This window comes from Eriocheir sinensis, chromosome 9 (assembly GCF_024679095.1).
Source record: "Eriocheir sinensis breed Jianghai 21 chromosome 9, ASM2467909v1, whole genome shotgun sequence".
In the NCBI taxonomy this organism is placed as follows: domain Eukaryota; kingdom Metazoa; phylum Arthropoda; class Malacostraca; order Decapoda; family Varunidae; genus Eriocheir; species Eriocheir sinensis.
Window position 1 is genome coordinate 3,144,969 of NC_066517.1, and position 15,814 is coordinate 3,160,782.

At 40.4% G+C, this 15,814-nt stretch overlaps 1 protein-coding gene across 1 annotated transcript in view; it reads left to right on the plus strand.

Moving 5' to 3' along the window:
- Nucleotides 1–15,168, plus strand: part of LOC126995856 (uncharacterized) — a 35,375-nt gene extending 20,207 nt beyond the window's left edge. The window contains exons 2-5 of the mRNA XM_050855735.1: nt 2,562–2,628; nt 5,270–6,095; nt 9,373–9,514; nt 14,154–15,168. Of these exons, the coding sequence (XP_050711692.1) occupies nt 2,568–2,628; nt 5,270–6,095; nt 9,373–9,514; nt 14,154–14,330 (1,206 nt within the window). The 5' untranslated portion in view covers nt 2,562–2,567 and the 3' untranslated portion in view covers nt 14,331–15,168. The remainder of the gene's footprint in view (nt 1–2,561; nt 2,629–5,269; nt 6,096–9,372; nt 9,515–14,153) is intronic.
- The last annotated feature ends 646 nt before the right edge of the window (nt 15,169–15,814 follow it).

The following is a 15,814-nucleotide window of genomic DNA, read 5'->3' on the forward strand; positions in this document are numbered from 1 at the left end:
GCAGGAGGACGGGCCAGGCCGGGCCACACCATTCCCCGGGGTGCGCTGACCAATTTGTACTCACCATTACAGTCAGTACTCGTGAGGGAGAAAAAAATGATGCCTCAGGGAATTGAATTGAGGTACAGAAATTTAAATGCCAAAATAAGTAATGTAGAAAATATTTTACTGTAGGGAATTGAATTCAGATACAGAAAACTAAATGTCAGAATAAGAATGTAAGAAATGATTTTACTTCAGGGAATTCAGTTGAGGTACAGAAAACTAAATGTCAGAATAAGAATGTAAGAAATGATTTTACTTCAGGGAATTCAGTTGAGGCACAGAAAACTAAATGTCAGAATAAGTAATGTTTATCAGTTTTTTTTTAGTTTTTCTTACATGAACTTAATTTTTTTCTATTTTTTATTTTTTTATTTTTCCCTGGCGAGTGGTAATCATTGTAACGGTGTTCATGCGTCAGTCAGCACACCCTAAACAACATTGATCGGCGTCCCTGGGTTCCTCGATCACCAGGATAAAGCTATAGAGTTGCTGCCACTGAGCTAGTCCCCAACGACCCTCCCCTCCTTCCCCCCGCCCTTCACCCAACTATAGCCCCCAGAGTCCCTTCCCTCCCTCTCTCTATCTCCCTCTTTCCCTCTCTTCCTCCCTTCACCCAACTAGTTACCAATGTCCTCACTCTCTCCCTCATTCTCTCTTTCAACCCAACTATAGCCCCCAGAGTCCCTTCCCTCCCTCTCTCTATCTCCCTCTTTCCCTCCCTCCCTTTCTTTCTTCGCCCAACTCGTTCCCAATGCCCTCTTTCTCTCCCTTCCTCCCTCCCTTCTTCCAACTAGTTTCCAATGCTCTCACTCCCTCCCTCCCTTCCTCAACCCAGCTATAGCCCCCAATGCCTTCTCCCTTTCTCCCTCCCTTCATCAAACTATATTTCCCAGCATCCTTTCCCTCCCTCCTTCCTTCTCTCCCTTTTCTCTCAAGCAGCAAAGACAGCCTCAGTCAGTTCAGTCAGTCAGTGGCAGGTCCAGGAAGGGGGTGGGCTTGCGGGGACTTGCTGGCTGGTGGCGACAACTACCACACACAACAGCAGTTTTTATAGTGTATCCGAGTGGCTACTTTAGGTGTTGAAGGGTAGCTCAGCGGTGAAGTGTGGGTGTGATCTTCTCTCGTATCCTCCTGCAAGAACCGAGTGATTGTTTATATTTCAACCATATGCATGCCTCTCGACTCTTTATATATTATTATAATTATATAAACTCATATCTTGTTGTTTTGACACCTTTGAAGAAAAAATTAAAAAGCCAAGATTTGTTTCAGTTATCCTGGTTCCCTCTAGTGTTTCAACCGAGTTTTATGCACATAAGGATTTGAGGTAATTTCATGTACGTAATCTCACTTCCATATCTTTTGTCCTTGTCTTCATATCTCTTTTGTCCAACTTTTTCCCTGTTCATACATGTTCGTAGCTCTATGACAATCTCCACAGCCAGACTATTCCAAGCACCAACAAATCTATCAGGGAAACCGAACTTCTTGACATCCTTTCTACATCTTTTTTCTGAATTTATACATATTCACATCCCCTTGACCTCCCACTCCCCCTGCCAGCAAGTCTTCAGTGTCCACATGCTCCAGGCCCTTGACATGGGGGAAGGAGGTTCAGGGATATGATGAAAGGAAGCATAAAGTAACAACACCAGGCATCTGTTTACTTTATACATGCAACATACTGCAGCATTTTCTTTACCTCCCACCCTCTGTACCATGAACACTCAGGGAGTGGTGGTGCTCCTTGCCCTCAGAAATAAAAGTCATTAGATGACTGAACAAAGAATTAATTTTGTTCTTTATTTTTTAATTAACCTGGTAGCTGCAGGGATCATGTTTCTTAATGGCCCCTTTAAGGGAGAAAAATGAGAAAAAATCATCACTCATACAAACCTTTCATAATATATATCAAAGCATTTGTGATCAGATTATGCATCATCTATTTTGGGGGGTTTAATCATGGCACAAATTTGGCCCATCGCTGCTACACGGTAAAGCCACAAATTTGGCCCGTCGCTGCTACCTGGTTAAGCACACAGCTGCTGAATATATGGGATGAAGAAGTAAGAACTGTGCCGTGTTTGAGCTTTCTTCTTTTTAACTTCCTGATGAAAACAAGAATGAATATAATAGACAAATATCTATAAGAGCAGTGGCTTGGTGTCTATTTTATTGAACACATAGTATTGCTGAGTGTACCAGATAATGCTTATGAACATTTGAAAGACGTCATTTTTGTTAATTATTGTTTTGTTTTGTTGTTTTGGTTATTTTGTTTTTCAGGAATTCCAAAAAACAGTATTTACTTGCATTTTCAGAAGGCAGAAGGGAAGGAATTTGTTAGAAGGGAAATTCAGAAGAGAAGGGAATTGAGGTTTCTAAGAGTAATTTTCTTCTTTGGTTTTGGTTCTGTTTTGTTATGAGAAAGCTGTGGTGAAGGACAAGTACAATATGTCAGGTCATGCTTTAAGAACCCACCAATGACCTAAATACCTTTTTGTGTGTGTTTTCAGAGCACCATGGTGAAGGTGAAGGCCAAGGCTGACGCAGGGAAGGTGGCGACCCCGGAGAAGGTGTCAGGTGAGTGGCATCGCGGGGGGCAGGGAGGGATTTACCTTTATGCAACTCAACTCAGTTCCCTGGAGTATCATTTTATCTTTTTATTTTTTATTTATTTATTTATTTTATTTACAGGAGAGGAAGCAGCTCAAGGGCCACCCGAAATTGACCTCTCTTTTGGGCACTCTTTACTTTTGTTTATTATGGGAGCGGCGAGTAGCGTTTTATTGTATTTTATTTTTTTAACTCTTTTATTACCCTTGAGCCGTCTCCTTTGTTGTAAAAAAAAAGTATAGGAAAAAAAACGCTTATCACTGCTCCTACAAAAGATAAAAGTGAGGAGTGGCCAAGAGAGAGGTCAGTTCTGGGTGGAGAGGTGTCCTGATACTCTCCTCCTACATCACTCCTACACTCTTTTATTGCCCTTGAGCCGTCTCCTTTGTTGCAAAAAAAAAGTATAGAAAAAAAATGCTAATCGCTTCTCCTTCAAAAGATGAAAGTGAGGAGTGGCCAAAAGAGAGGTCAATTCTGGGTGGAGAGGTGTCCTGATACTCTCCTCTTACATCACTCCTGCATTACTCCTTCTGACATCTAGTTTTCTCACCTAAACTCATTCCCTGGATTATCGTTTTTTTCATGAGGTGGCATTAACCCGGTATCTTCGGGGATCATGTTTCTTAGCAAGAAAAATGAGAAAAAAATCATCAATCACGCAAACCATTTCATAATATATATCAACGCATTTGTGATCAGTTTATGCATCGTCTATTTTGGAGGGTTCATATCATAGCAAAAATCTGACCCATCACTGGTACACGGTAAAGCCTCAAATTTGGCCCGGCACTGCTACCGCGTTAAGGAGCTGACAGGCTTTTTTAACTCCAGGCTCCAGCTTTTTCTTGCCATCAGTATAATCACATGAGGGTATATGCTTTACCCTGAGTATAAGCATCCAGTGAGCCTTTTTGTCCCTGTTTTTTTATTTCTGCCCTTGAACTGCCTCCCTTGCTGTAAAATATAAATAAATAAATGAAATAATAATGAAAACAAAACAGACATACAGTAAAATCTTGTTAACAGTGTATCTGCAGGCTTTTTTTGTTCAGTATTACTTTTTTTTCTTTTTTTTTCCCTGAGCTGTTTCCTTTACTGTAAAAAAAAAAGTAATGAACATAGTATTATAATCTTGTTTCTTCCAGAGAGTGAAGAGAAAATAATGTAAACTCCTATATTACAACCACATTATATGGATCATTACTACAATATTCTTGCTTCTTCCAGATTAAAGAGAAAGCAATGTAAACTATTATATGTATTACAATTACATTATATGACTCATTACTTTATTAGTGTGTGCTAAAGTAAACAAGTTCCCATCGTTATTGAAATACCTTTGTATCTGATACTAAAACAATTGCAACAGTAGTGATTTCAACTGTCAACAACAATAACAGGAAAAATCTATAAGGGAATACTTTCTTTGTCTATCTATCTCTATCTAGCTATCAGTCAATCACTCAGTCAGTCAGTCAGTCAATCAATCTACTTAACTGACCTCAACACCTCTATTCATTTTTGCTTCATAGTGAAAAAGATAAAAATGAAACAAAACCAACCCATGCATCAACTACTTAATTGGTTTCATCTACTCTATTCATTTTTGCTTCATGGTGAAAAAGAGAAAAATGGAACAAAACCATTTTTGCTTCATAGTGAAAGAGAGAAAATTGGAACAAAATCTACCCATGCATCATCTACTTTACTGGTTTCATCCACTCTATTCATGTTTGCTTCATGGTGAAAAAGAGAAAAATGTAGCGACACTAAATCCTACACAATCTACTAAACTGGCCTCAACACCTCTACTCATTTTTGGTTCATAGTGAAAAAGAGAAAAATGTAGCAACACTAAATCCTACATAATCTACTAAACTGGCTTCAACACCTCTATTCATTTTTGCTTCATAGTGAAAAAGAGGAAAATGTAGCAAGACTGAATCATGCATCATTGTCTTCAACACCTCTATTCATTTTTGGTTCATAGTGAAAAAGAGGAAAATGTAGCAACACTGAATCATGCATCATTGTCCTCAACACCTCTACTCATTTTTGGTTCATAGTGAAAAAGAGGAAAATGTAGCAACACTGAATCATGCATCATTGTCCTCAACACCTCTATTCATTTTTGGTTCATAGTGAAAAAGAGGAAAATGGAGCAACACTGAATCATGCATCATTGTCTTCAACACCTCTATTCATTTTTGGTTCTTAGTGAAAAAGAGGAAAATGGAGCAACACTGAATCATGCATCATTGTCTTCAACACCTCTATTCATTTTTGGTTCTTAGTGAAAAAGAGAAAAATGGAACAACACTGAATCATGCATCATTGTCTTCAACACCTCTATTCATTTTTGCTTCTTAGTGAAAAAGAGAAAAATGTAGCAACACTGAATCATGCATCATCCACTAGATTGTCTTCAACACCTCTACTCATTTTTGCATCATAATGAAAAAGAGAAAATTGGAACAAGACAAAACCATGCATCGTCTAAATTGGCTTCAACCATTCTCCTCATTTTTGGTTCTTAGTGAAAAAGAGAAAAATGGAACAACACTGAATCATACATCATCCACTAAATTGTCTCTATTCCAACTTTTAGGGAAGAAAAAGAAGGAGCAAAAGAAAGTCCTGAAGGTGGTCAGCGAGAGGAACGGAGGAGGAGCAGCCCAACAGCAACCACCCGCAGTGTCCCTCAAGGCTAAGAAGAAGAAGAACAGGAAGAGGAAGAACAAGAACAAAGGTGGGACTCCAAACGAAACTCCCTCCGAGGCAACAACCACCAAGGAAATCGTGCCCCAGGAATCAGACAGCAAGGGCACGGTGGAACAGAATGGCGAGGACAAGAAGACTCCAGCTGGTGAGACGACAAACACAGCCGTAGATACACAGGAAGGAGAGAGCAAGACTTCCAAGACCCAGGAGCCAGAGACAGAAGGGAAGGAGAACACAGAAGCAGCGGAGAATGGGACGAACGCACAGGGGAAGAAGAAGAGGAAGAGGAAGAATAAGAAGAAAGCATCAGAGGCTCCAGGAGAAGGTGCCGAGAATGCCTCAGTAAGCGTAGAAAACAAAGATGATAGCAAGGAGAGCAAGGAACCAGAAACAGAAGGGAAGGAGAAAACAGAATCAGATGGAACGAACACACAAGGAAAGAAGAAGAGGAAGAGGAAGAACAAGAGGAAAGCAACGGAAGCCTTAGAAGAAGGTACCAACGGCGCCTCAGGAAACGTAGAAGCTGATGATGGCGGTGGTGGTGAGGCAGGGAAGAAAAAGGGAAATAAAAGACAAAAGGTAGAGAAGGAGGAGGGGGAAGAGAAGAAGGAAGAGAATGAAGGAGACGCAGAAGAGGGGAATGCTGAATCGAAGAAGTCCAAGAAGAAGAATGAGACAAAACACGTGCTCTTCATCGGCAACCTTCCCTTCGAGTTAGTGTTGTTATTCATTTATTGATTGTGTACTCTTCTTTTTTATATTTTCTATCTTCTTCATCATCATCATCGTCATTTCATCAACGCCTGCTCCTAGGAGCTCCCACCAGGGGATGGCCATGGCAGAAGAGCTTCCAACTTTCTCTATCCTGACACTCCCTCCTTGCCTGCTCAAAGTGTCTCAAAGATCTTTCCCTCCTCTCCCTAATGTACTCTTGCACTCTATCCCTCCCTCTATCTCACTCAGATACACCCTTCTGGTCATCTTACTCTCCTCCATTCGCTCCATGTGGCCAAACCACTTTCAAGTCTGTCGCTTCACTTCTTCCACCACTCCACACTTCTTCCCTTCACCCCTGTGACACATCCCAAAATGCTCGTACACACTTTCATTACTCATTCCATCCATTCTACTCACACCACAAGCACTCCTCAAATAACTCATTTCCACTGACTAGACCTCTGACTTTCATTCCAGGCTCACGTTTCACTTGCATATGTGAGGGTTGGTACTATTATTGTATTTCTCAAATCCCTCTTTACCTCCATGCTCACACTTCTGCCATTCATGATTCGTCCCAAAGAGCCTACCACCCTTCTTCCTTGCAATGCCCTTTCTCTTATCTCTCCCTCCATACCACCATGCTTACACATAACTGATCCAAGGTACTTAAACTCATTGACCTCCTCCATTTCTTCACCATTCAAAATTATTTTGCATTCTTTTTCACATTCAATTCCCACTCTATATGGGCATACAAAATCTACAACCTCACTTCTGCTTCGCTCACAAACCATCACTTTACTTTTGTTGACATTTACTTTCAGCTTTCTCCTATTACAGACACTATCAAAAACACTGACCAAATTTTGTAGGTCACTTTCATTTTCTGCAATGAGCACCGTGTCATCAGCAAACAGTATCGAATTCAGTGCCCACTTCCTTCCCTCATTGAACAGTCTTACTCCAACTTCTCCAACTTTGCCCTTAATTTCTCTAATAACACCATCCATATAAATACTGAATAACCATGGTGACATGACGCACCCTTGTCTTAAGCTCACTTTTATCTCAAAATGTTCACTTGTTTCTCCAGTAATTTTGACACATGCAGATGCATCCTCATAGAAAGACTTTATTGCACTAAGCAGTTTTCCTCCCGCACCATAAATCTTTAAAACATCCCACAACGCAGTCCAATCGACTCTGTCATAAGCTTTTTCCAAATCCATGAAGGCAGCGTATAGTTTCTTTCCTTTTGCTAATATTTTTTCTACTACCATCCTGAAGGCAAATATCTGATCCACACATCCCCTTCCCTTCCTGGAGCCTTCTTGTTCTTCACTGATTTTCTCTTCTGTAAGTTTTTGCACCCTCTCTATTATGACTTTTCCATGTACCTTTCCGGGTATACTCAGGAGACTTATACCTCTATAGCTCCCACATTCCCCTCTCCTGCCCTTCCCCTTGTAAACTGGGACAATGATGGCTTTTGTCCAGCCTGCTGGCACCCCCCCCCCCCTCCCATGCTACTTCACATATCTTGACCATCCATTTAACAACTACATCTCCTCCACACTTCAACATTTCTGCTGTGATTCCATCAATTCCTGCTGCCTTTCCATTTCTTAATCTTTTTATTGCCTGATTTACTTCTTCATATGTTATACTTCCTTCTTTATATACTCCTCTTCTACCTCTACTCAAAACTGCTGCTGTTACAGCTGCTGGACGTCCATCCTTAAAATTCATTAAGTTTTAGAAATATTCTCTCCATCTCTCTTTCACAGCTTCCCCGTCTTTCAACATCTTTCCATTCTCATCCATAACTTCATTTATATTACTTGAGGAGATATTTTCTGCATTTCTTTCGTTTTTTACTTCTTTCCAATATGATTTCCTGTTCCCTTTATATTTTTCACTTAGTCTTTTTCCAGTCTTCATCAACTCTCTTCTTACTTTCTTTTATTGCTTGTTTTAATTTCATTTTGCATCCTCTATATTTCTTTTTCCTTTCCCTTTTTACTTGTTCAGCCACATTTCTTTCTTGAGTTTTCTTAAAAAGTTCCCTTTTCTCTTTTACTATCCTCCTTATCTCTTCTGTCCACCATGAATTTCCTTTTCTTTTTCCATCTCTCACCACTTTCATCCCTAACACTTTTTTTGTTGTAGTTACCATTATTTCTTTAAATGTTCCAAAAAACTTTTTCAATATTTGTATTATCTTTTACACTTTCCCATTTTTCACTTAAGGCCTCTGCCATTTCACGGTTATACTCATCTTTTATTTATTTTTCCTGTAACTTTTCTATCTTCAGTATTTCCTATTTTACTTCACCTTTCTTTTCAAACACCCACTTTTCTTTCAGCTTTAACTTTGCCAGCACTTCCTTATTGAGTATTATTCCATTACTAATTGCATACTTTTTTTCTTTTCTCTCTGCTCCCTCATTGTGTTACATATATCTCCGACGCCCTGCCCCCTCACGGTAACTTCCCTCCAGGGGGTGGCCGCAGCAGAAGTGTCTCCATCTCTCCCTGTTCTGGCACCCCCTCTCAGCACACTCAGTCCTGCTACTTCCAACTCTCTCGCTCCAACACTCACTCACCACTCCCCCAATTCACAGGCAGTCTTCCCCTGACACCCCCTCCCTTAATCCTTCCCTCATACACTCTCTTCACAAATTCATTCTCCCTCATTTTCATCACGTGTCCAAACCATCTCAGCGCACCACGCTTCACCCACTCCACCACTCCACAATCCACCCCTTCGCTGTCATGCTCATACCAAACCTCATATACCCATCCTGAAACACCACATGCACCTCTTATATAACTCATTTCCACTGCACCTATTCTCAAATGCTGTGGACCCCATGATCATGTCTCTGATGCCTATGACAGAGTTGGCAGGATGATACTGTTCCTTACTCCCCTCCTTACCTCCATGCTCTCGCTTCCTCTCACAACTCTCCAATACACCTACTGCCTGTCTTACCCTAATATTATTCTATTATTGATTGTGCACTTTTTTTTTCTCTCGCATCTTTTTCTTTATTACATTACTTATTTTGCAACAGTGAATAAGTCCAGTGCAGCACAGTGTAATGAATGCAAGTGTTACTATTCCATCACTGACTGTGCACTTTTTTCCTTTCCATCTTCTTCTTCCTCATTGTTTTACTTATATCGCAACAGTGAATAAGTTTGATACAGCACAATATAACAAATGCAAGTAGTATAAATAAAAGAGTTCTCCTTCCCCCCTCCCAGCGCCACCGAGGAGGAGGTCAGGGAGCACTTCAAGGTGGTGGCTGACGACATTGTGCGCGTCACCCTCTTGACCCGCCAGAAGAACAGCGGCAAGGGCAAGGGGTACGGCTTCCTGGAGCTGACCAATGCTGTGGCCTACAATGTGAGTGCCGGGGGAGAGGCGACACTAGGCTGGTTCTTTGTCCTCTTCTTTTCTCATCTCGGTAACCCTGCCTTGTGTCATCTTCCTCATTGTCATCATTATCATCATTATCCTCCTCCTCATTATTCTCATCCGCCTGCTCCTCCTCCTCAATTGCAAGAGAAATGATAATTGGTATAGATGGATTTTTTTTTGTGTGTGTGTGTATTTACCTTTTTCCTAGTTGTATTTACCTTGTTATAGTTTTACAGGGCCTGGGCTTACGCTCGTGTGGTCCCGTCTCTGTATCTGTATTTTTCTAACTTTTCCTTAAAGCTTTGCACACTCTTCGCCGATACTACATCCTCACTTAGTCTGTTCCAAACCTCTATATTTCTTTGCGGGAAGCTTTATTTCTTTATATCTCTCAAGCATCTTCCTTTCCTCAATTTTTTACTGTGTCCTTTTGTGTGTGTATGTGTGTGTATTTACCAAGTTGTAAGTTTACAGGGCCTGGGCTTACGCTCGTGTGGTACCGTCTCCATATCTATAATTATCCAACTTTTCCTTAAGCTCTGCACACTCTTCGCCGATACTATTTCTTCACTTAGTCTGTTCCAAACCTCTATATTTCTTTGTGGGAAGCTATATTTCTTTATGTCTCTTGAGCATCTTCCCTTCCTCAACTTTTTACTATGTCCTCTAGTATTCCTGCTGGAAGGTTCTTCTCTTAGTAGCAATTTCTCGTTATCCACTTCTTCCATTTTACTCAATAGCCTATATATTTGTATTAGGTCTCCTCTTTCTCTTCTTTGTTCTAGTGTTGGTAAGTCCATTTCCTTTAGTCTCTCTTCATATGTCAGTCCCTCCAGTTCTGGAACCATTTTTGTTGCCATCCTCTGTATTCTTTCTAGTTTTTTTATGTGTTTCTTCATATGTGGAGACCACACTGTTTCCGCGTATTCTAGTTTAGGTCTGATCATAGTAGTAATTAATTTTTTCATCATTTCTTTGTCCATGTAGTGGAATGCTATACCTATATTTCTCACCATGTTATATGTATCACCGAAGATCTGATTTATATGACTTTCTGGTTGCATATAATCTTGCATTATTACTCCCAGGTCTCTCTCTTCATTTACTTTCTTTAATATTTCACCATCTCCCATTTTATATGTCCATTTTGGTCTTTCTACAGTTTTTCCCATTTCCATAACATGACATTTCATTCATTCATTTCATTTCCCATTTCTGACTCCATTTCCAAATCTTGTATAGGTCTTTTTGCAGCTCCTTGCAGTCTTCACTGTTTCTTATATGTCTCTGCAGTTTAGCATCATCTGCGAACAGGCTCATGTAGCTGTTTATTCCCTCTGGCATATCATTAATATAGACTAGGAAGAGTACTGGTGCTAAAACCGACCCCTGGGGCACTCCACTTTCCACCGTTCTCCATTCTGATCTAGTGTCCTTAACCACGGTTCTCATCTCTCTTCCTCTTAAGTAGCTTTCCATCCAGCACTTCATTTTCCCTCTCAATCCTCCTTTATTTTCCAGTTTCCACAGCAGTCTTGAATGTGGAACTTTGTCAAATGCCTTCTTTAAGTCTAGGTAAATGCAATCCACCCATCCGTCTCTTTCCTGTAATTTGTCCGTCACTCTTGAGTAAAAGCTCAGCAAATTTGTCACACATGAGCGACCTTTCCTAAACCCATATTGATTGTTTGTGATTAGATTATGTTCTAGAAATCTCATCCATTGTTCTTTTATTAATTTCTCACATATTTTACATACTACACTGGTCAGAGACACCGGTCTGTAATTTAGGGGTTCTTCCTTTTTTCCACTTTTGTATATAGGTACCACTTCTGCCCTCTTCCACTCCCTAGGCACTGTGCCAGTTTTTATTGAGCACCTAATGATGTCATATATCGGGCCGACTAACTCATTTCTGCACTCTTTAGTATAAAACCTGAAACTCCATCCGGTCCCACGGCCTTCCCTTCTTCCAATTCCCCCAATAGTTTTTTTATCTCCTTTTTATCTATTTTGACCTCTTCCATATATACATCTATGTTGTTTTCTTGTGGTTCATTAAATAATGATTCTTTGGTAAGCACTTGCTGGAATTTTTTGTTAAATAATTCCGCCATGCCTTTGGGATCCTCGATCTCTACATTCTCTTCAGTCAGTCTTTCAATTGTTTCTCTTGATTTAATTTTTCCATTTATAAATCTATAAAATAGTTTAGGTTGTTCTTTACACTTTTCCACAATATCCTTTTCGTATCGTTTCTCTTCTTCCTTTCTCACTTTCATGTACTCATTTCTCGCTGCCTTAAAGTCTTCTTTGTTTCTTTGATTTTTGTTTCTTTTCAATCTTGACCATGCTTTGTCTCTTTTCTTTTGCCTTTGAACATCTTGCATTAAACCAGTCCTTTTTAGCCCTCTCCCTTGGTCTGTATTTTGGTACAAACTTCATAACACCTGTGTTGTACGACTTCATGAAAATATCATACTTTCCTTGAACTTCCAATCCATTTCACCAAAAAACTTCTTGAGGTTTTCCACCTCAGCTTTCCTATAGTTTAATCTATCGCTTCTATAAGTCTCGTCTTGTTCCCTTCCTCCCTCCTCCATTTCCAACTCTATGAGCACGTGATCACTTTTTCCCAGGGGGCAATCATACCTCAATTCATCCTTCACATGAATTTCTCTTGTCAACACCAAATCCAGTCTTGCCGGTTCGTCGTCTCTTCTATATCTAGTGCTTTCCTTCACCCTTTGTATCATCAAATTTTCCATCATTAAATTTAAGAATCTATTCACCCATGCCACATCACTACCATTGCTCTCAAACCTCTCCCAGTCAACCTCTTTGCAATTGAAATCGCCAACTAGTATTACTCCTTTGTTTGCCTTAAGTAATCTCCTCAAACTCTGTATGGTGTCATCAATCATGTTTTCATAATCTTCTTTACTCCATGATGTAGTTTTTGATGGTACATATGTTACTGCAATCGTCATCCTTTCTCTGTTCTTGTTTTCCAAGCTTACTCTCACTATTTCTGCTTTTCCTTCTCCATATTCTTTTGATTTTACTAATAACTCTTTCTTTATCATTATCACCACTCCTCCTCTGCCTTTGCCCATTCTATCCTTCCTCCACACATTGTATCTTCCATCTAACTCTATTTGGATGTTTTCTTTTAGTTTAGTTTCAGTTAGGCAAACTATTCCTCTCTTTTAGATAATCTTGCAGCTCTAATTTACTAGAGATCAACCCATCTACATTTGTGTACATATTCTTTTTCCCCTCTCTGTATCTTTCTTATCTAGTTTTCGCTCTCCTTTCTCTTCTCCCTTATGAACCATTTTTTGATTCAATCCCCCGAAATTCTCCAAAAAATGTTTCTTTTTCTTCCTCAGATCTTGCGTTATTTTTTACTTTTGTCTCTGCCAGTAGTTCATTCCATTTCTTCCTTTCTTCTTCATTTCTATTTTTCTTTATATATATATCCTTACATCCTTCCATTTCTTTTAGTTTAGTTGTTCTATATAATATGTCTTCGGCTGCCTTTTGTGATTTTAGTTTTAACTTAACTGGTCTTGTTTTCCCTTCAATAAATGGACCCATTCTATAAATCTCGTCTACTTCCTCCTCGATACTCTGCCTTTTTCCATCATTTAGGTTCTTGAGCAGGTCTTTGACTGATTTCAGTTCCTCTTTATCCCTTTTTGGTTTATATGTTATATTCTTTTCTTTCATCCCAAAAATAACAACACTTCTTTTTTTTGTCTGCTACTTCTCTCACTAATTCTTCATTTTTCTTTAAGGCCTTGACTACCTCTTTCTCCACGTCTTCTTTATCCTCTTTCTTTTGCTGTTCTATTACTTCTCTTTGGCTTACATTTGCTTTTTCACTCTCCACTCTCCAGGTCTTCACCTCTTCTCTAACTCTTTGTTCTTCTCTGTTTACCAATTTCTTCAAGTTTTCATTTTCCTTTCTTACCACTCCCAAACCTTCCTTCATTGATCTTTCGTACTTTGCTACTTTTTCCTTCAGCTCCTCATTTTCCTTAATCAATTTCTTCTCATTTTCCTTTAGTCGTTTTATCCTATTTCTCAGGTCGCGGTGGAATTCTCTATTCTGCTCTTCTTCCTCATCCCTTCTCTTTACCATGTTGATCCATCTATCCAGTTTTCTTTCCATCAGCAGCACTCTTATATAATGTCGTCTCATTACTCACAAAACCAGAAAACTCTGCTGAAGTACCTCCAGTTTCGTAGTCACTTTCCTCCCCGCTGTTGTTGTCACCTCCTTTTGTTCTACTTCTGCTTCGTGGCGTGATCCATCCCTGGTCTTCCTCCTTGTCACTCATCGCACTAAACTGCACTAATGGAGACCTACCGAACCAACATTAACACAGCCCAGGCCTATGCAACACTACACTAGGTATTTTTGCTCCTCAACAGCTGGCGCAGGTCGAGTGTGTATGTGTGTGTGTGTGTGTGTGTGTGTGTGGATTAAGTTAGTCTGATGTGGAATAAATTTATCTTATTAGTGAAGATAATTCATGTTTTTTGCACTAAATTTTTCATTCATACTTTTCTTTCTTTTTCCTTTCCTTCCTTCCTTCCTCTTTTTCCTCCCTCACAGGCCGCCCTGAAGCTCAACCTGTCCCAGTTCAAGGACCGCAAGATCAATGTTGAGTTCACCACGCCCGGCAGGAACACCAAGCAGCGCCGGACCCTCATCAGGACCAAGACCAAGAAGCTGCTGGGCCAGAAGGGGAACAAGGCCGCCAAGAAGAAGAAGGCGGGAAGGAAACACTAACACAGCAAGCTTCACTTTTGTCTGGCTTCCTAAACACAGCGCTGGAGGTGGCGAGTGGCAGGTTTGGTTCATAGTCTGGTAGTTGAGGTGCCTTGGCCAGTTTGTGTATTTTTTGTAGTCTGGATCTAAGTTACTGTTATGTATGTACCTATAGAATGGTTATTTGATATTTCATCCTCTTCATGTATGTAGTAGTTGGTTGCATCATTACTCCCTGAACTCATAATTCATTCATCGTGTGTAGCGACTATCATTAATTAGGACACAGAGCGACTGCAGGGGACAGGTTCGTTAGGCTGAGTACTTTGTTCAGGTATTGCTGGAATGACTGCGTCAAATCGTCAATTACTCCTTGAGATTAAATAGTATAGTTTGTCAATGCCAACCCCAGCTATTTGGGCATGTGGCACGCTACCCAAAGTCGATGCTGTTTATTGGGTTGTTCTGTAATGGATAATCCTGAGTGTAGGAGGCCAAGGGGATGGATGCTCACAAGGCTTGTGCTTGAGCAAGTCAGAGGATTCTTGCCATGAAATACTCAACATGGGAAGGGAGAGGCTTGCTTGCAGGGGTCACTGGGGATGGCGTCGCAGGGTGGGTGAGGCAACACTCCCCAGGGTGTGCCCCGCTGATTGGTGGCTTGACGAGAGGTAAGTCAGCCTGACCTGGCAGCGCCTGACAACTAATTATTTACCCTTTGCCTCCCCCATCCATGAATATATTGACCCTTTTTAAATGCTCACTTGTGCTACCATTTACAACAAACCACACACTTGTCACTCCAGCCTTGTGGTGCAACCTGTCTTTTAGGAAGTGAGTGATTAAAAGAAGTGGTAAAGTGAACTCTTTTATTTTCCTTTTTTCAGTGGAGACACACTGACCGCAGGAAAATCATATAGCCTACATAAAAAAGGCAATAAGCTGCTCCTTAGATAAGAAGGGAAAGTAATTGGTTCCCAAAACAAGTGTTAATAGCACAAAAACTGCTAGATCAGCGTTGCATGACCCTCCAACACCCCCCCAACAACTTATATTATGCAACTAGGGGTCTAAAATGGAGAATGCTGAAAAGTAAAGATGGCGCCACTATAAACACTTGCCTGCGCCACAACGGGTTGGGGCCGACCATCAGGCCCTACTATGAAGACCTACCGGCGCCACAGGCCACGACGTAAAAAAAAAAAAAAAAAAAAAATAAGCTGACTTTGTTTATAATGCCATGTTGTAGGGTTCATCAGGGCTAACAAATGTTTTTATACAATGTCATGACTACAATGCAGTAAGCTAGGAAAACAACTTGAAGAGAACAACAACAAGATGGACAAACTGTTGATCGGCGTCTGCGACGCAGAATAAATTTTTTTTTAAATTTTTAAATTTTTATTTTTTATTTTTTTTCGTTGGGGATATACCCCAAGGGAGGAAGGCGGTGCATTCCGCGCAACCACCCAGACGGCTGGTAGAGAGATGCCCAGTTCTTTAAG